At 37.5% G+C, this 20,719-nt stretch overlaps 1 protein-coding gene across 7 annotated transcripts in view; it reads left to right on the top strand.

Moving 5' to 3' along the window:
- TCF12 (transcription factor 12) overlaps window positions 1-20,719 on the top strand; it is a 169,792-nt gene that overhangs the window by 136,693 nt on the left and 12,380 nt on the right. For 4 of the 7 annotated variants that reach the window (XM_069982372.1, XM_069982378.1, XM_069982362.1 and 1 more), the window contains 7 exons: window positions 8,252-8,357; window positions 9,183-9,316; window positions 9,464-9,608; window positions 9,752-9,822; window positions 13,801-13,879; window positions 18,328-18,401; window positions 19,499-19,570. In XM_069982372.1, the coding sequence (XP_069838473.1) occupies window positions 8,252-8,357; window positions 9,183-9,316; window positions 9,464-9,608; window positions 9,752-9,822; window positions 13,801-13,879; window positions 18,328-18,401; window positions 19,499-19,570 (681 nt within the window). The remainder of the gene's footprint in view (window positions 1-8,251; window positions 8,358-9,182; window positions 9,317-9,463; window positions 9,609-9,751; window positions 9,823-13,800; window positions 13,880-18,327; window positions 18,402-19,498; window positions 19,571-20,719) is intronic. The other 3 variants (XM_069982394.1, XM_069982387.1, XM_069982413.1) reach the window with 1 other exon arrangement.

Genomic DNA, 20,719 nt, shown 5'->3' with positions numbered 1-20,719 from the left:
CTGCTGGGGATGGACCTGGTCAGACAAACTGATTTGTAAAGGGTTTCTGAAGCAGTCAGAACAAAAGCCTTATTTGTGCAGGATAATATTTAACACTTTGTCGTCCAAAGAATTATGTTGTGGCAAGCAGAGAAGCAGTCTGGAAGTCAGATCTCTTTCTTTCAGAATACATGTTATATTCATGGTAGATGTGCTGACAGCGAATTCTCAGGGCAGTAGTGTGTTCACCAGTATGGGAAGTTGTTGCCATATTCCAGTGGAGCTGTAATGTAAGCTTTTAATTGGAAGATAAAAAATGTATTATATGCCACAAGTTTTTACAATGTATGTTCTAATAGGTTTTCTTCACCCAGTAGTGGTCTCAGTCCTAAAGTTACATACAAGGACCTGTTCAACACAGATATGACATTAAACCCCCTTCCCTTCAGTGGCTAGAGGAGAGAACAAACATGACACCAGCCCTGCTGGATGTAGGTCTGTGTTTGTACTATAAATACTTGTGTTAATCTGTGCATTTTATCTCCTTTCAGTCCTGCAGGCATTACTTAATGGTCATTTCCTAAGGATAACACCCCCTCCTGACTGCCCTATTTACATTCTAGATGCACATTGCTGGGGGGGTGAAATTAGTTTTCAGGTTAAAGCCCTGATCTGTTACCAGAATAGATGTTATTTCTTTATTTTCTTATATATATATATATATATATATATATATATATATATATATATATATATATATATATATATATATATATATATGCGGTGTAAATATTTTATGCTAAGAATGTAGTCGTTTGTACTTTTATCGTTAAGGTTTTTTTAGGGAAGTTTTAAAAAAATATATTTTCTGATTCTTCTTGATACATTTAAGATAATGGCTTATCAGCAATTTGCTATATTTACTGTGCAGTTTATCAAAATCTTTTTAATTGTAGATTGTTTCTCAGTGTTACACCAAATGTGTAGACACCCAGACCCTTAGAAGTTATCACGTTACAATGTCAGGATTAGCTGAGATCACACACTCCATTTTTTGGTTAATTTGTATCACACATGTTCTGATTTTAAAGCTTTTTACCGACGTAACTGAATGAACGTAAGAAGTTCAATGCCTGGGTGTTAGAAACAGATGCTAACCTGCATGTGGGTACACTGACACTTTTATATGCTATTGCCAGATGCAATATTAAATCTAGTGGCACAAAGTGCATTTGTCTTTTTGCTTTGTCTCTAATATACCCAAAATAGGTTTTGCTAAAATGACTCTGTTCTTCATGTGTGCACTTTCCCGCTCAGTGGGAAGAATTGGTTGTGAAGTGTGTGTGTGTGTGTGTGTTTTATTCCCCCCCCCCCCCCCCCATTGTTTAATTTGAAATAAAACAGCCTTTAAAAGTATCTGTGTGTGAGAGTTGTGTCTCTTGACAAACAAGAAATTAGTTTGACCCTATCATACCTTCTAATAAACATATTCAATACATTGTTGATGCTGTGTAAATTGTATTAGTGACATGACTTGCTCATGAAGTTAGTGTCTAGACCTATTATTTCTCATCCTACAGTACTATGTGTATACTGGGATATTGGGACAATCTGTTGCATACACTTAGTGGTGGATCTGCTTTTTGCCAATGTCTGAAAAATCTTTTGGGGAACATAATGTTAACACTGCTACATATGTGTAATGTAGACAGTGGGGATTTTTTTTTTTGTTTAATTTTTAGTATAAGGTGGTTGCTTGGTCATTACACAGTTTTGAGTCAGACGTATTAAGATCTGATGTGTTACCGCAGCCCCTTTTTGGCCACTAGGCCAGTTAATATTTATAAAGACCTGTATGACATCACCCATAAACATCCATATTAAATAATATGTCTCTGATGAAATTGCTTAGTTCATGGTAATATACAACATATTGTAAAAATAGACGTAAACTAGATATTTAAGATGTTGGTTATTGACATGCAAACAAGTGTCATCGGCCAGTGGTGTATACAATAGTGAATCCCTGGCTGCTCTTCAGTGCAGTGTACAGTGTAGGTGGTCTCTTTTTCACTTGGAACATATACAGACTTGATTCCCCAAATAGCACTGGGGTATATTCAAACACACTGGATTTGTGGCAGAAACTTTATTGAATGTCCTATTCCAGTGCTTGCCGCCAAATCAAAGAAATTTCTGCAACAGATTTGTAGTATGAATTTACTCATGATCTCCCACTCCACCACCATGATTTGTGTATGACTATTAAATACAATATACACATGCAGTACAACAATTGATGCACTTTATTTCATAGGTGATAGAAAGCAAAAATAAACTTTTCACATCCATTTTTTTAATATAGAAAACATATTTGCAGGTGATTAGATGCCACAGACATTTGTTTTGCGTTTGCAGGCTTTTTTTTTTTTTTTTTGGCAACTCATTTTTTTTGTGTACATTTTTCCTCTTCTAAGTTGTATTTCTCCACATCTGGCTTTAATGAAATCCCTAAAACCACATCACTAACTTTTTTACCGCTCTAACTCTTTGATGTGAAATGTTGTAGCTGGCACAAGTGCAGCCCCATAATATGGTGGGTGTTTTTTTTTCTTTGAAAGGGCGGAGGGAGGGGGGGGGGGGGTTTATCTTTAACCAAGATAGGGAGGGGAACATATCTTTAACCAAATAATTGGAAAGATTTTAACGCAGTTTGCAGTCAAATCAAGCTATTGGTCACTAAAACATGTATACCTATATTATTGGCATGAGCATGCTTATGGTTCTCAGCCCGCACTTTTTGTAATTTCACATTTTGTTTTACATAGTTCTTGACCCGGTGATAAAAAAGTGTAACAGACTAAATTTGCACCCGTGTGAAAGTGACCTAAATAGTTGTCCACACTTTGCTCTGTGTGTATGTACTGTATATAATATATAATGATTTTGTGAGCTGTACATAACAGAATGGGGAATCACTTATAATAGCTTAAATAAGTTAGCTCCACCTACTGTATCATAGCATTAACTTTCTATAAAATCTGTACAATGTAGAGTAAACATATTAACAAGGCTAAATTCCAACATATAAGGGACTAATAAGTATGTAGCTAACTCCTAATGGTGGTGTATGCTTTTTGTGTGTGTTCTTTTTTTGACAAATGGTGTATTGGTGTTTCCTTATTTCTGTAGCAGAGAGATGTTCATAGAATGTAGCATACGTGATTCTCATTAGTCTGTCCCACACTGTCCTTATTCTGCAGGTGCCTAGGCTTCATATAGATATTGTCAGTGACATTGATAGATTAAAGCTGCATATCCAGCGACTAGCCTTATTCTTTATTCTTTAACATATCTGCTGTCTAGTTGCAGAGATATTTGTACATATGGATTGTGACAATTCATAGCACAACATATTATTATTATTATTATTATTATTATTATTATTATTCAAGTCCTGTAACAGGGGAAGCTAAATGACAAATCTCCTAATTTGAGGAACAGGATTTATAGCAGGCCATGCCACTGCAAATACCAGTGATGGCCAATCAATGGTTTTATTGTGATTTTTTTTTTTGTTTGTTTCTAATGCCAAAATTCTCTGACCTATGACCTTGTTTCTAGAAAGTTGGCTTGTTTAGCTCTGGCCCAGTTTAAGATTTTTCTTCACACAATTTTTTAAGTAACTTAAGTTACATTTACACTAAGTGTGTGTGTGTATATATGTATGTGTGTATATATATATATATATATATATATATATATATATATATATATATATGTATGTATATGTCAGCAAAAGTGAAATTGATAAATATTTGTGCATTTACTATGGAGCATATAGTCATCTATTCACATACTGAACTTTTATTGAACTAATAATACAACACAGTAGGATAAGTCATGTTTGCATATATTTTGTTATACGTTATAATAAAATGTAATAAACAATCTTAACATATCCATGTATGAGAATATATATAATAGATTGATGTTGACAAACACTCATTTATCTTTGCTAATAGCCTAGAAAAGTAAATCTGGCCATGCATGACCTTACTTTTTATTGGTTCTATACTGGATATTTACAACTATTGAAAACACTTAGGGTGCCTTCACACGTACCGTATCGCTGCATATTTATCACACAAAACTCGCATGAAAGTACCTGCGTTTTTTGTGGTGTTAAACTTGCCTGTAAAAATCATGTGCAAATCAAAACTCGCATGTAAAAATCGCACCAAACTCTCATGTAGTAATACACATACATTGACTTGATAGAAATCAGTATCACTGTGGATTTATGTGCGAAAAACTCGCCGCGATAAATACGCAGCGATACGGTACGTGTGAAGGCACCCTTTATCACTTAGAATTTATTAACCTGTTGGATAATTTTTGTATAGTTGCTAAATCCTTTGCAGTAAGGTAGAATCGAACACATTGGGCCTTGTTAAGACTGTTCGTAGCTTTCACAATAGAAAAAAAAATACATTTTGAAATGTGAACTTTGACGGTGTGTGTATATATATATATATTATGTGTGGCAGGTTTGTTGGGGAAAATTCTGTAATTCTCATTTAGTTACAACAGAGATTCTGTAAATTGTAACTGCATGTCTGTTCGGCTGACCCAGATTGATAGGTTTATGATGTAGTCTAACAAGACTAGGCCAACAGTTACCCATTTACAGTTGGTAACACAGGCTTTTTCATTAATACCACACCTGCAAATCCCAACAGTAGAGCTTAAAGTGTACCTGTCGTTATAACTTTCAAAATCTAAACCAGTGGTAGATGTGATATAAAGCAAGTTTGCAATTTACTGTCATTATTATTTTTACTTATCATGCTGTATCTAGGTCCAGCATCCTGAAGGCAGCTTTTTAGTCTTGTGATGGTTGGAGAAAAGAGACTAAACACATGAAGAGTGTCACGGCTCAAATGACTGCCTACTCTCTGAGCACGCGGATGACCTGGGACACACTGGACTTCCTGTGTTTAGGCATTTTTGCTCCAAAGAGTCTAAACACAGGAAGTACCGTGTTTTCCATGAAAATATATATATATATATATATATATATATATATATATATATATATATATATATATATATATATAATATAGCAAACTTTTCTCTATTTCACATCTACTGTCGATTTAGATTTTAAAAGTTATACTAACAGTGACACTTGTTATTTTAATCTTTATTGTACCAAGCAACCATGTATACAAACACTTTAAATTGCTTAATGTGTACACCCAGAGTTGGTCTCCCATCCGTCCTGCAAAGATCGGGCAGGGAGATGCAGCTCAAGCTGGGTGCTGCAGTTGCCAAGCCAACCATCCGGTATGCAGCAGGTTCCATGCACAAGCTCTTTTCTCAGGATCGTACAAAACTTGCTGAGCGTTGTGCAGTTGCTGGGGCACAACATAGTTGTGTCTCCCCACACTAATCTATCCAGAATGGACAGGAGACCAACTCTTGATGTACACTTTAAGATATTTGGAAGCCACTTAAAGTTAGAGGTACTGGGCAGCAATGAACTTAATAATCTATAGAACTACCCTGTGTAAGGGTATGCTACATGCCTGATGAATAATTCTTGTGCAATTTCAAGCAAAGCAGCCTTCAAGTTCTGCAAGAATTACTCTGTGTGAATGGGCCCTAAATTCTAAGTAATAGTATGTATAACATCCACACAGTCACTAATATTTATGTGCTAAGCAGAATTAAACGTTGCAGAATTATAAGTGTATGTTCACGTGTAAAAACCATACAGATTGTGGCAGAAAAAGAATTGGGGTGTCACTTTTTTTCACACTGTATATGATAATAGCTCCAGTTGTGGTGGAAGCTAAAAAAAAAAATCTGTATTAAAATCTGCTTAATGTATTCTATGCAGATTTTCAGGTTGAATTTTCTGTATGGATTTTGCCCATGTGAACATGCCTTAACAGTTTCTGAGGTCTCAAAGAAAAAGTAACTTGCTCAAATATTATAACATAAATACATCCACACAACACTGTACAGTTTTTACAGTTTCTGCTCGAAAACGGAGACACGTCTGCATAGTGTCTAAGTTTAAGGCATGTTAATCATCCAGTAAAAGCTTGATTCTGTCATAGTTTGTGTCCACATGTACACCATAATGAAAATGGTATAAAAAGTTTGTGGTGTCAGATTGTTGGCTTATTGTGTCCGTATTCAGAGACTAGGACAGATTTATTAAGCACCAGAATGATAACTGCATCTAAAAGACATGGTTTTGCCCATAGCAACCAATCACAGCTCATCTTTGGTTTTGTATTCTGCTATTACGAAATGAAAGGTGAGTGGTGATTGGTTGTTAAGATCATTTTTTCCCTTAGAAATCTTTTGATTATTGCCTCTATTGTCCTAAAGAAAACACAAAAACAGACACAATTATGACATTTCCTACATTGTATGCAAAATTTTAGAACTGTTAGTTGGAATGTAGCTGGGGGGGGGGTTGTTTTGTGTGTCCCCCCTTCTTAAATTTTTAGTTTAGTGCCGATATCCTTCTCCTGTGTTAATAGGCTAGAACAACTTCTAACAACTACAACAAATAGTTGCCAAGTGGAACTTTCTACTAATCATAAAGGTTCTTAACCGTTTCATCAGACTTTTTCTCTTATACATTAAGGGGCTTGTATATTTTCAGTAGTTGTTGGCCAAGTGCATGTTTTGCTCCCAGCCACCTGCTCCCCACCATACAGATGCATGCTTACAGCCAGCCAGCCAAACATACATGTGTTGTCCGTGGAGAGAGGTGAGAACAAAATGATCAGGCATTGAAATTAAATGCGAGATTCTTCTTTCCCCTAGCAAATGAGGAGAGTCTGTATACTTTATATATCTATATGATTGGTCCCACTAAAACTTGAAGTTTTCCGGACCGAGGCCCGGTTCCCGTGCATGGCGCCGTTCTATGCACCGAAACCGGCCAGTGCTCAAGCACTGGAGGTAGGCCGGCCCACCCCCAGTGGGAGGGAATTCCCTCACCTCTATGACGCGGCTGCATTCATTCTAAGGGAGCCGTGTCATGGAGGGGAGGGAATTCCCTCCCACTGGGGGCGGGCCGGCCTACCTCCAGTGCTTGAGCACCGGCCGGTTCCGGTGCATAGAACGGCGCTGTGCACGGGAACCGGGCCTCGGTCCGGAAGTAAACGAGCAGCCGGAAGTAAACGAGTGCCTATCTCATTGATCTCTGCAACATATCTATGCTGCAGAGATCTCAATAAGAGATCAAAGTATATATACTAGAAGTCCCCTAGGGGGGCTTCTAGTATATGTGTAAAAAAAAAAAAAAAAGTGTTGTTTATAGTAAAAAGCCCCCTCCCCCAATAAAAGTCTGAATCACCCCCCTTTTCCCAGGTTTTAAATAAAAGTAAACAAATAAATAAACATGTTTGGTATCGCCGCGTGCGTAATCGCCCAAACTATTAATTAATCACATTACTGATCTCGCACGGTAAACGGTGGCAGCGCAAAAAAATCCCAAAGTGCAAAATTGCGCATTTTTGGTCGCATCAAATCCAGAAAAAATGTAATAAAAAGCGATCAAAAAGTCGTATATGCACAATCAAGGTACCGATAGAAAGAACACATCATGGCGCAAAAAATGACACCTGACACAGCCCCATAGACCAAAGGATAAAAGCATTATAAGCCTGGGAATGGAGCGATTTTAAGGAACGTATATTTGTTAACAATGGTTTGAATATTTTATAGGCCATCAGATACAATATAAGTTATACATGTTATATATCGTTTTAATCGTAACGACTTGAGGAACATGCATAACAAGTCAGTTTTACCCCAGGGCGAATGGCGTAAAAACACAGTTCCCCCAAATAAAAGAAATGCGTTTTTTTTTTTCAATTTCACCACACTTTGAATTTTTTTTCTGGTTTCGTAGTATACTTAATGCAAAAATTCAGCCTGTCATTGCAAAGTACAATTAGTGACGCAAAAAATAAGGGCTCATGCGGGTTTCTAGGTGGAAAAATGCAAGTGCTATGGCCTTTTAAACACAAGGGGGAAAAAACGAAAACGCAAAAACGAAAATGGGCCCCGTCCTTAAGGGGTTAAGATGTTACTCATTTTAATATACTTTTTTGTTTCTGTCATGATGAGTCAAACAATTTTAAAAGTATTGAAACTTTTTAGTTGTAAAATAGAAATATATTTTACTTGATTTATTTAGTTTTCTTAAAATTCTGTGATTCTTGTTTTCTTTTTTACTTAGGTCTATGCACCCTCTCCAGGCTCAGATGATTTTAATAGGGAGTCTCCAAGCTACCCATCCCCTAAACCACCCAGCAGTATGTTCGCTAGCACTTTCTTTCTGCCAGGTTTGTGTCGTAGACAAATTACACCTATTACACTCTTTTCTGGAGAAGAATATATAAGTTGTCTAATCCGTGTCTAGATTTTTTTTTTTTTCTTTTTAGTACCATACAGAACTTAAAGGGGTTGTCTGGAGAGCAGAAAAGGTCTTACCTGTTCATTTCCTCCTGCTAAGCTTGTGGGTACATGTTGTGAGCATTGCCTGCAAGTGAAACCAAGCCTGCATGTAGTGTCCAATAACTTCCCTATGTCTGTCACATCGGGCAACTATTGAACAAAGCCCACAACATGCACCCGCCCCCTGTAAAAACAGCCAGAGGGCAGAAGTGGAGCGCTGGAGAGCAATATGGGGAAGGACCTTTTTCTGCTCTCTGGATAATCCCTTTAAGTCCTAGAAACATATTTGCATCAGCTATGTTATATTTTTGCTTGGAATAAGAAAAAAAAAAAAAGATTGTCCAAACAGAAATGAGTGTTTTGCCGGTATTCTTTTAGGATTTGTTTTTGCATTTGTTGTCTGAGATCATGGCAACATTCATCTTCAATTAGAATTATTATTTTCTTTTTTGCTTGCCATATTTTTACAGCTGAAGTAGCTAACATAAGTCGGTGAAATATTTTCTCACATTGAATGTGACATAATTGTTTGTAATGCCACAATATTGGTGGGAACAATGTGTACTGTGCCTTACAGCGTGTCATAATAACATTGCTTTTTGGATTCTTGTGAACAGCTTATTAGAACTAGTTAATCATTTTTAGCTTTCAAACTTTCTCTTTTTGTAAACCTGCATCTTTGTTACTTATCGGGAATGTTGTTCATTGTATAGATGGCAACCATAACTCATCGGAGCTATGGAATTCCTCGAATGGAATTGGCCAGCCTGGTTACAGTGGAATGATGGGCAGTTCATCTACTCACATGCCACAGTCCAACAATTATGGCAGCCTACACGACCGCTTGGTAAGTGGAATGACTTCTCTTATGAGTAATGTCGAAGTTACTGTTTTGTAAAGATTTAAGGACAATAGTTTTAGAGCTTTAGTAACTAATTTATGGTGGTCTATACAATTAAAAATGTATTTTAAAAAAAATGTGTCCTCTCTTTAGAACTATCCACCCCATCCAGTTTCACCAACAGACATAAATGCCAGTCTTCCACCAATGTCCAGCTTTCATCGAGGTGGCACCACTAGTTCCTCCTATGTTGCTGCTTCCCATACCCCACCCATCAATGGATCAGACAATCTCTTGGGTAAGATTTCATTTGTAATTCTTTATTTGTGTAGCTTTTGAGTTTTAACCATGTAATGGTTAAGTTCATTTATGGCAGTATTAGTGAGATATATATTTCTACTATACATTAGGCCTATGTTAACAGTATTGCTGTGTTTTTAGGCACAGGAAACAGAGGTAATGCAGCCGGTAGCTCACAAACAGGAGATGCACTTGGGAAAGCTCTGGCATCTGTAAGTATTTGTGTATGTGACATTGGCATATAAATGACAATAACATTAAGGTTATTATGGCATTTTTTTTTTTTTTTGCCATAATAGTTGGGTTTATTGGTTTGAATACACAATTGCTATTATCACATGCACAGTGTTTTAGCATAACCTTTTACCCTATAATGCCTTCTCCTAAAAGTATCTGTGCAATGCAGTATTTTCTCAGTTGATTTTATGATGCATGACCTTTTAAAGGAAACAGCTGTCTGTCCTGAGAGGATCACTTTTCATGTGGAATGCAGCCCGGGAGGAGTAAAACTAAAGCCCCGCTCATAGGGTTTCTTGTACATTAATGCTGGATGTAGTCATAACTCAAGTGCCTGTTATAAACATTTTAAGATCCCCCTCTCTGGCTTGTTCTAAAGCACAGACAGGTTCGCGGTTCAATGTTTTAAGTATGAGCACAAAATAAAAACAGTTGTGGAGGATTAGCAATGTATTGACAGTGGAAAAATTCCTGCTTAAATGCCTTATTTACAAAGCTTTTAGGCTGGGTTCATACAATGTTTTTGCAATGTTTTTTTTTTTTCCCTCAAAATATTGATAAACAGATGCAACTGTGTGCATCCATTTTGATCCGTTTTTCATTGACTTCCATTATAAAAAAAAAAAAAACACAGATCAAAACGGGTCAGTTTTTTACACAAAAACGTGGTCGGCCTCATTTTTGTGTCCGTTAAAAAAAAACGTATCCGTCTTTTTTTTATAACGGTAGTTAATGGAAAAACTGGTCAAAACAGATGCACACAATTGCATCAGTTTTTTCAACCAGTTTTTCATCCGTTTTTTGCAAAAAAAACAAATTGCAAAAACGTAGTGTGAACCCAGCCTTAATTAGAGGGATTCTACATTACTATATTGCCTGTGGCTGGCTCAGTATATGCATTGTAGGTTACTAAGGCTTTGTTCACATGTCTTTCTCTTTTGCTGTGTTTGGGAGTATTAGCTGACATATGACATTAGTCATTGGCTCCCAGGTATGCTGCACTGTGTGAAGATGCGAACTGAGCCGTAATACAAAATTTTGGAGAAAAGTTTCCTTATCGGTGTTGCTGAACAAATCTGAAACTGCTCACTAATAATGGGCGGACATTGAAGCATTCCTTACATGCAATGCTGCCCATCCCCCCCCCCCCCCCCCCCCACACACACAGTTTGTTGAGTTTTTAGAAACAGTCCAAAATTCATTGTAATAATGAGGCCTAGATGCGTAATCTATGTGCTGGGTGGGCTCTGGTTGTCATGGTGACTTGATTCTGTCATCCTGTGTTGCAGCAAGGCGGGGAGCAGCCAGGTCATTCCATAAATCACTGCTGTCATTTCCAATGGAGATGCATTCCATCTGCTCTATGAATACATGCCATAGTCTACTCATTCACATCCTTTGCTTGGTTTCATGTTTATATCCCACCTGATAGTTGGGTGTTTATGTTTTCACATGTTTAGTTTTTGCTGCGGTTAAGTGCATGTCGTTTTAGGACCATGTTTTTTTGAGATGATTAAGAACAATGTGGCTGATGAAACCTGAAGATAAGGTCACCGTATTTTATCCGCAGAATTGTAAGAATGGAAACAAAGCCCTAAAAAATAAATGATTTGATCCAAAACACATTACACTCTCTGCTTGTTTTGCTGTTCAACACAAATTTTCTTAGGGCTTTTCATGTGTAAAAGATCAGAAGATGAAGCATTTGTTCTTCAGTTTAGGTATTAAAGAGCATACCGAATACTATGTGATTAAACATGTAAGGCCAGATAATACATTTGCAAAGGTTCTTTTATTTTAGGTTTAAGCCTGGATAATTGTGGTCTTAATCTCAGGGTAGCCAAGAAAGAGAATTGTACATGAAAGTATTTACACAAAGTTCCCAAAGCCCTGTGGATTATGCATTAGTTTGGATAATGAACTAGTGTAGATAGAAAGGAAAGAAAATCTGGGTATTTGTGCCATTTCTAATGTGTTTCCCTGAACGGTTGCCAAATAATAACCCTTTAAGATTGTGCCCGTGGAGGGTTATATGAAGGAAAGGAACATCTGGTTTATTTCATTGCCTAATGCCAAATCAAAACATTTAGGCTTTAATTTTGAGGAGATCAAACAGGAGCGCTATTTAACTTAGTCGATTATATCAGACGTCTTTGCGCTACCTTATGTTTTGAGCATGTTCTAACACATTCAACTGTCTGAGTAATTAAGTGGCCAGTGGTTTTTAGCACAAAGAAAATTGGAATTCGGGGAAGTGAACTTTAAAATGCAATTCATGAATTAAGTTTCTTTGTAGCTTTGAGACTCTATATCATTACCATAACAAAGGGCAACTGAAATGTACACTGCAGTGTTTAAAAAATTGGACTAACAGCTCACGGTCTGGCTCTGTGGGCTTTCCTTTGTGTGGCTATTGTCTCCGTCCTCTTTCATTAGGTTTGGGCATATTGGCACCCCACTGATCGGAATGGACCATGACTGATAGGAGGAGGACTCCTGTTTATTGCTAGAAAATAAGTGATGCTACAATTTAGACTTAGCAGAAGGTGTATGGATTGGCTTTATTGGTCATTTAAAGTCACAAATGACATGGATTGAATTCACAATGGCTAGTCCGCATTTAATTGTAATATTACTAAGCCCTATTGACTGCCGATACGCCTCTTTATTCTTGATAGCCGCTTTTATTCAGCACCCACGAATAATAACTACTACACATGAAATTGTGCAGCTAAAGGTTAGGCTTAGAGCCATACACCCACAAGACGTATGCTCATTGTCAGGGCTGTACTGGGTCCAGGTAGACCAAGCAGCATAGTCATATGACTTATCACCTGGCAGTCATGTGATCAGTGGGAACAGTGTAGGTAGCGGCTAATAGTAGAGGTTATTCCATTTAAATCACTTCTAGGCTGACACTATATCTATCACTTTGGTCACCATTTGACATGTCAGAAGCCTTGCCAGTGGTGGCTGTCACTTGTCAGGACTAGGGTTTTTTATCCTGTAGCTAGGGCTGCTATGGAAATGAGTTGTAATTTTAAAATGAACAAAGTCATACAGTATATCAAAATAACCATGAAATAATAGCAGGGAAACATACAATTTTTATTTTGTTTTTCCTTATTTTACCTTACATTAGTTTAATAAAGGTAAAAATACAATTTGAGTAAATAAACAAAAAGTCCAGCTTGCAGGAAGCAATACATTCAGTGAAATTTATTCATATCCACTCTACAGTGCACACACCACGCTACTACCCCCAGAAAAACGCCAAACATTTTTTTGCAGGTCAGGAAGGGTCCTGTGGTGTGAGGTAAGAGGCATGTAACAGATATGGGTCTGCATGGCGTAAGAGGGCTCTGTCCTTTAATGTTAGTATCGTATATATACACTGGTGATCATTAGGAGGACGACCCCGACACCATTCAGACGTCTTGTTTTCATGTATGCGTTACATCATAGAAGCTATGGGGCTGTTTTGTAGAGCATCTTTAGCTTTACTAGTAAAATTCCATACAGGTTAAGTCCATTAACCTACTCCCATGTCAGTTGTTTGGATGTATTTGTAAAATCAGGGAATGAGGCATCTCCTCCATTGTATCCTGAATAGTCTAACTTGACCATGACCTAAAGTTGTCTTTTAAGGAGTTTTTTTGGATAGTTGCCAGAAGTTTCTGTACTGAAAGGCGCTACTGTTGCAGTGAATTTCACACACAGGAAGCTAGTCAGGGCTTTTATCTGTGGCCTGACTCTAGATGGATTAAGTGAATCTCACATGAGGTTATGAGGTTGATGCAATTACAGCTCTGATTGTTTGTAATGCTACATTAAAATATAGAGTATTAAAAAAAAGAAATCAAGTTTGGTTACTATTTACCTATGTAATTTTTTCCAATCAAATCTAAATGTAATATACTTATAACAAATGCCTCCCTTCTGATTTCTCCTAGATTTATTCTCCTGACCACACCAGCAGTAGTTTTCCATCAAATCCTTCAACTCCTGTCGGGTCACCTTCTCCTCTTCCAGGTACAGATGTTGGTTATATGGTGATGGCACTTGCCTGTATGACTAATCATGCCTGTGTGCTAAGATCCTTTTGTTCCAAAGTCTTCTGTTAAGTGTGTGTTTTTTGGGAAACGGATGAACTTATTCAAAATCTCCAAATTATTTAAAAATGTTCTTGAGTAGTGCAGACCTTGCTGTTTTTCCTTCAATCTATGCTGTTCCTACAGGTTATACAGTTAATTGTGTGTAGTTTTAATTATTTATAACTGGGAAGCTGTATGAATAGTTGTGAGTATGATAGTCTGATGTATGAATAATGAACTGTGGCTGACTGTCTGCTCCCGCACTCCCACTTCAGCTGTCTAGTAAAATGTGAACAGCTGTTCTACTCAGACAGGACACTGAAAGCCCCATTGACATTTTTTTCCATTGTATAAGGAAAAAGCCATTATTAACTTCAGGGTGATGTAACATGACTCCTTCCTAATACATTAATAGCATTACTTGTATTCAAACGTGAAGATTTACGTTATAATCAAATTATCAGAGCAAATAGTTGTAATTACGCTAATAGTATCATTCCTGGTCTTGTTCTGAAGCCTGTCAGCTTAGATTCAGACTTGTATGTATCTTGTGATCCTATAATTCTTTGAAAAAAAAAAAAAAAAAAAAAAAATATATATATATATATATATATATATATGTATGTGTGTGTAAGAGAGATATATCTGTTGTGAAATTTGTAGATGGTATATAAACAGTTTATTTAAACTCAAATGCTGTGTATCTTTCTGTGCTTTGTTACATAGTTAGATTTTTAGCAGAGTAAGGCTATGTTCACACAGCGTAAAAGTACGGCCGCTGTTGCCATCGGCAACAACAGCCGTACTTTGTACGGTGTGGAACACTGCCTTTTCCTCTATGGGATCCCGGCCGGAGCATATACACATCATATACACTCCGGCCAGGATCCCATGCGGCGCTGCAAAGAACTGACATGTCCGTTTTCTGCAGCCGCAATTCAAAAGACCTGCCATTTCACACAATGAAGCGAGCGGCTTCGACCGCTTGCTTCATTGTGTGCTATGAGAGTTCTGATGCGGGCACGCTGATGCGCCCGCATCAGAACACTGCGGCCTGAAAGATCATCTGGCCAGTACTGCAGTACTGGCCAGGATGATCTTTGCAGAGACCTGACCGGGTCACTGAACAGCCGGTCTCTTACTTAGGGTGAACATAGCCTAAAGCTGTAATTACTAACTTTTTGTGTGTATAGCACAGTACAGTATTGTACCTGGCTGATGGCTTGTGATGTATTATGGAATTCGACTTAGTGTGACGCTTGTTATATATTTTAAATTCTAAATCAACAGTATATGTGAAATAAGCAACTTGACAATATATATTCATTAATTTTTTTTTTAGTTAAGCGCTTTAAAACAAAGCTATACTTACTAGAAATCCAGGTCCAGTCACCCGAAGGCAGCTTTTAAGTGTTGTGCTGGTTGAAAAAAAAAGGAGACTAAACACATGAAGTCCTGGGCAGTACAGTGTCACGGCTCAGTGAATCTGTCAAATAAAATGACTGCCTTCTCTATGAGCGTGCAGATGATAACTAAAAAAAATAATGAATGTAAATTGCAAACTTTCTCTATTTCACATCTACTGTTGATTTAGATTTTGAAAGTTATAACAACAGTGACACTTAAAAAAGCAATTCTTTTATGGGAAGAACCAAAAAAGCGATGTGAAGCTGTGGCGGTGGCTTTACATTGGGGGGGGGGGGGGGGGGAGGAGATTTATTCCAGCATGTGAGCGTGGCTGCAACTAAACCATTTGGACAGGGAGCCGTCCTTGACTAGTCAGCGCACTCTGTGGGGATGATTGACAGGCATAGAGACCTGTTAGTGGCCTCTTTGCCTGTCAATCATTCCTGCAGAGCACGCTGACATGCAAACTAGTCACGGGCGTCTCTCCGCCCAGATGACTAGTTGCTGCCCCTCTGCCGGCCTCATGCCCCTCATGGAATAAAACTATTGTTTTCCCCTGATGTAAAGCTACTGCCTCAGATGTGGCTGGTATGCTTGCGGGAGCTTCACAGTAGAACTATACTGTGCAGCTGGGAACTTTATCAGCACAAGAGTATTAATTTAAAAGGGTTGTCAAGGCAAATGTATTTTTATATTGGGCCCAGGGAGTTGGAAAATTAAAAAATAAATAAATAAATACTTTGCTCCCCCTACCAAAACCAGGATCATGCAGCTCTAGCCTATGTTCTAGCAGGCATCTGGGTTTAGGGCCATGATGTCAACAAGTGCCTGAAGTGGGACACTGCTGCAGCCAGTGATGGGCTGAATGGCTGTTAGGGACAGGCCTGCATGAATCTGCATTTTGGCCCAGTTTGACGCTTGAAGGCAAATTAAAATGTCCTTATGTCAAATGTATTAATCCAATTAGAGTATACTCCTGCCACCAGAAGTTCGGGTAACTATGGATAAGAACAAGCAGGGTTGGTTCTGTGCAAGATCCCTATTCTTATCCATTAAGGCTTGTGCACAGATTCGATCCAGAATGGTAATACCTTTAGTTACCTGAACGTCCGGCAGTTGGAGCGACTGCGCGCTGATCGGGTGAGGATTCATAATGACAGGTACATTTTAACTCCCTCCCAGTAAACTACAAGCCAAGGAACATTATTTATTTGACAGCATTATGCAGGTTGATGAATGTTACATCAAAAAAAGGCACAACCTTGCATAACAATCAGTGAACTGTCACTAAAAAACAGGACAATAATCTAATCTTAGTAAATCTGGGCCAATATGTGCTTGAATGTATCCATATTCCTAGAGGGAATTATTTAACACCAAGGAGGAAACTTAGCAAAAACTATGCAGCTGCCCATGCCAGCCAACCAGACTCCCATTTTTCATGCTGTAGATAATTTGTAAAATAATGCAGAAACCTAGTTTCACACCATGAGTAACTACACCACTTTTAAATCTTTTTAAATGTAGGGTGTGGGGATGTAGAATTGATTTCTGGGCACTTGTTTGCTGTTTGGTCCCTAGTGAGGTATTGATTGATTTGGAAGATTCACCTAATGTGTTGAATTACAACTTCCACAGCGTAGTGAACGGTTGAATGATGGGCGGCAGCAGCTGCTAAAACAAGCCTTGCCAAACTGGGCTTCTGCGTCAACACATCCATGTAATGAGAAACAAAAAGCCATGTTTTCACATGCAATTGTATTTTACATTGCTTCTCAAGGTGTCAGGGAACACATAATTTATTTGTAGACATCTAAAATTCTGTGCCGAAACAACTACAGGGAGAGTTGTAGCCATCAAGTGTTTGTACAATCAGTTCTGGCTGTTACTCTTAACTGAGTTTACAAAAGATCTTGTTGATTTCTTGTCTTCGTGCATGATAACCACGCTGTAAGTTTATTTAAAGTGATATTCATTTGTGGAAAGCCCAAAAAGGAATGTGTAATAAACATATTCCTCCTTCCCCAGACACAGTTGTGATTGAAGAAACGTACCCATAGGCCTTTACTTTGATGTGCTTTTCTGATTTTCAGTGGTATATCCATAATTTATTAATGTTGTTGCTGCATTATTCATTTGGCGGGGTTATGTGGAAAGAGAATTCTGAGCACATAAATCATTTATGTTGTCTTCCTCACTGGTAGGAGATAGCGCTTATTTGGTAAGCTTCAATTGCCTATTCACAAGAATATTGGCTTCAATACTTAAGTGTATTATTTTAGTTACTTTGAGGATTTGCCAGTGAGTAGTAACAAGAATACATCGATGAATAGAAAGTCTTATGCTGCATTTACACAGAGCGATAATTCGCCCAATTGATCGTTTAACGATTTTGTAGCAACAATTTGGTTTTTATAACGATCAGCTTTTAGACGAATAAATTGTTAGAAAATTCGTAAGAAATCGTTATTGCGATTGTTTTTAAAATCGCTTAAGCCCATCTTTTACATAGGGTAAATCGGTGAAAGACTGTTTACACGAAGTGATCTGCGAATTTTCAGCGAACCACGATTTAAGAACATGTTGAAAGATCAAAATGAACCATTTCTTGCTCGTCGTTTGATCGTTTGCTATGTTTACACGGAACGATTATCGCTCAAATGCCATCGTTCATGCGAAAATTCGTACGATAATCGTTCCATGTAAACACAGCATTAGGAGCTTGTACATTAACATAAGGTTAGGAGCTAACATAACGTTAATGTTTTACAGATGATATAGTATTAACTTTTGTGCTAATATTCGGAACACCACTGTTTTTATTAAACACCAGGTTTTGTTTTTTCACTTTTAGTGAAATGCTTGTTTGTTTTTTCTTAATTTTTTTATGTAAAAATTATTGCTCATAGGAATTTGATGTTCTTTTCAGAACTTGTTGTCAATCTCGAATACCTATTTGTTTTTTGTTGTTTTTTCTAGTTGCCAACCAATGGTCTAGGCAAGGTGGGCAAACACCTTCTTCTCCCAGCTATGAAAATTCACTCCACTCCCTGGTAAGAGAAATTGCATTGTTATCATACACAAACTGTGCTCTTAAAAGTTCTTACATTTTTCATAGCTGTCCATTCAGTGAGGAAATCAACCGTATGATGTTACAGATAAATTCTTAGAAGCAAATGGCCTGGTTTGAGTGAACAATATAAAACATATAGGGTGTGTCTGTCACCATCTGTTCTCTGGTCGTCAAAGCCTCTATTTGAGAGACAGCTGCTGCTAAATGACTGTTATGAGAGACCCGTGTCCTTCCAGAAAGCCACAGCCAATTTGTAGCAAGAGGGCGGGTTTTAATAGAGCATGAGTTAATAGAAGTGAAGGTGTTATGCTAAAGTTATAGGGGGAAGAGAAACTGGCATGTGAAATGCCATCTAACCACCCTACGCTCCATACAACTAAAATAGACTTCCCAATTAATATTTCAAATTTTACTAATCCTTCTCAATAACCTATATGCACCCAATGAAGTTTATCTGCATGTTATGAGCAGTCACATTATTATCTGTGTAAAATCTTAAATATTCCAGACTGATTGGGACAAATTTATCAGTGTATAGTGTTATGAAAAATGGGTGTTCTGGTCACCCCTTATATCTGTGGAGTACCAGCACTACAATTCAGAAAATTATACTGTCTGTTTAATTATCTTCACTACTTTTGCAATCTGATCTAGCATTCGATCCACCAGATTCATCAACAGTGTGTCAGTATGTGTAAATCTTCTATCCTGCTTTAACACATCACCCCATTAAAAATCTTTATCTTAGCATTAACTATTGTTAATAGCATTACGTTTTACTTGTCCTAGGGACAGATCATATTCTTGAGTAATACATTCCCAAAACTTTGGCCTATTTGCTTTGAGTGTTTGGACAGGGCACTGTAGAAAAGTATGCCTTAATAGGGAGTCAGGATTCCTTTTAATTTGTTTACACTCTTTTATAGCCCATGAAGAGTTTTACATTGCATTTCTCTACAGACTTCTGCATTAACTTGACTAACATTTTAAGCAGATTCACACTTCACTTATTTCCTCTTCTACCCTTTAATAATCATAACTTTTGCTCTGCTTCTTGTTCTGTCTTGACTTTGCCAGAAAAATCGGGTTGAGCAGCAACTACAAGAGCATTTGCAAGATGCTATGTCCTTCTTAAAGGATGTCTGTGAGGTAGTAGTATTTCTCTTTAGCTGGTGCCTTTTCTTTTGTGACCATGCTTTCCTTTTACAGTTTTCTTTTCCTAAGCCTTGCATGTTACAGATTTGTTATACTTAACACCAGATTTTGCAACAGTTTTGTGTGTTCTAATAACTGCATGCATAATATATGTGTACCTAAGCATATGTTGTAAGTATAAGCAAGTAAATGTATAACTATATGAAAGCACAATGTTGCAACATGTATACATTTTAGTAAATATTAAAGAATTCTGTTTTTCATGTCACTAAAATACAGCCTTATGCTGGGGAATTGGCCATATAGCTTTAGTGAACACTAATGATCGCTCTGCTCAGGGGAGGAGATGCTTGTTGAAATTATGTTACTGAACTTTGCCAACTCATTTATCATTGACGTCAACAACTGGCTGTGGTTATAGAAAAAATATGGACATTCTATGGAATAAAAAAAAATATGGACTAGCCATAGGGAAATTAGCTCCATGTTTAGTTATCCTGAGAGTATATATTGTAGCAAAAGGTTGGACTGCAAATAAAGCAGAAAAAAATGCTCATATAGCAGCCCATCACATAATATTAACCATGTATGATGACTAGTTACACCAGAGAACAGTATTGTATTCTCATCAGTTGCTGAACTCTGTGCTGGATTAATGATATTAGAGGTTAATTTATGTACCATTTACCCAGGAACCCAGCATTATAATGCACTACCTTCATACCTCTGGAGTGCTACTAACACTAAAAGCATTTTATAAAACCTTTTAGAAATCTGAACCAAATGATATCTGTGGTTCTAAGTATTGTATTGTTACAGACCAGGAGAAGGACCTAGACAACAAGCCAGTTATACACCAGGCTCCCCAGCTCCAACCGTTTGTGTTCAGGGCTTGCTTGTGTTTCAGTAATGTTATGTAATTTGGTGTCGTACAACATTCTGTAAGCTTTTATGTTGTTACATTTAAATCATAAGTTTGGGAGTGTTTTTAGGCTAAGTCTATGAAGTGTTTTGTTCTGCCATTACAACCATAACTCATAATTACAACCATCATAACTACAAACCACCAGCTTTAATAAAAAACAATATGAGGCATCTTGCAAAGGCACATATAGTGAGTGGTGTGTGTTTCTTCTACTTGGG

The sequence above is a fragment of the Dendropsophus ebraccatus genome, chromosome 1, assembly GCF_027789765.1.
Source record: "Dendropsophus ebraccatus isolate aDenEbr1 chromosome 1, aDenEbr1.pat, whole genome shotgun sequence".
Lineage (NCBI taxonomy): Eukaryota > Metazoa > Chordata > Amphibia > Anura > Hylidae > Dendropsophus > Dendropsophus ebraccatus.
The sequence above is the reverse complement of the archived record's forward strand: the minus strand, read 5'-3'. Positions and strand labels throughout refer to the sequence as shown.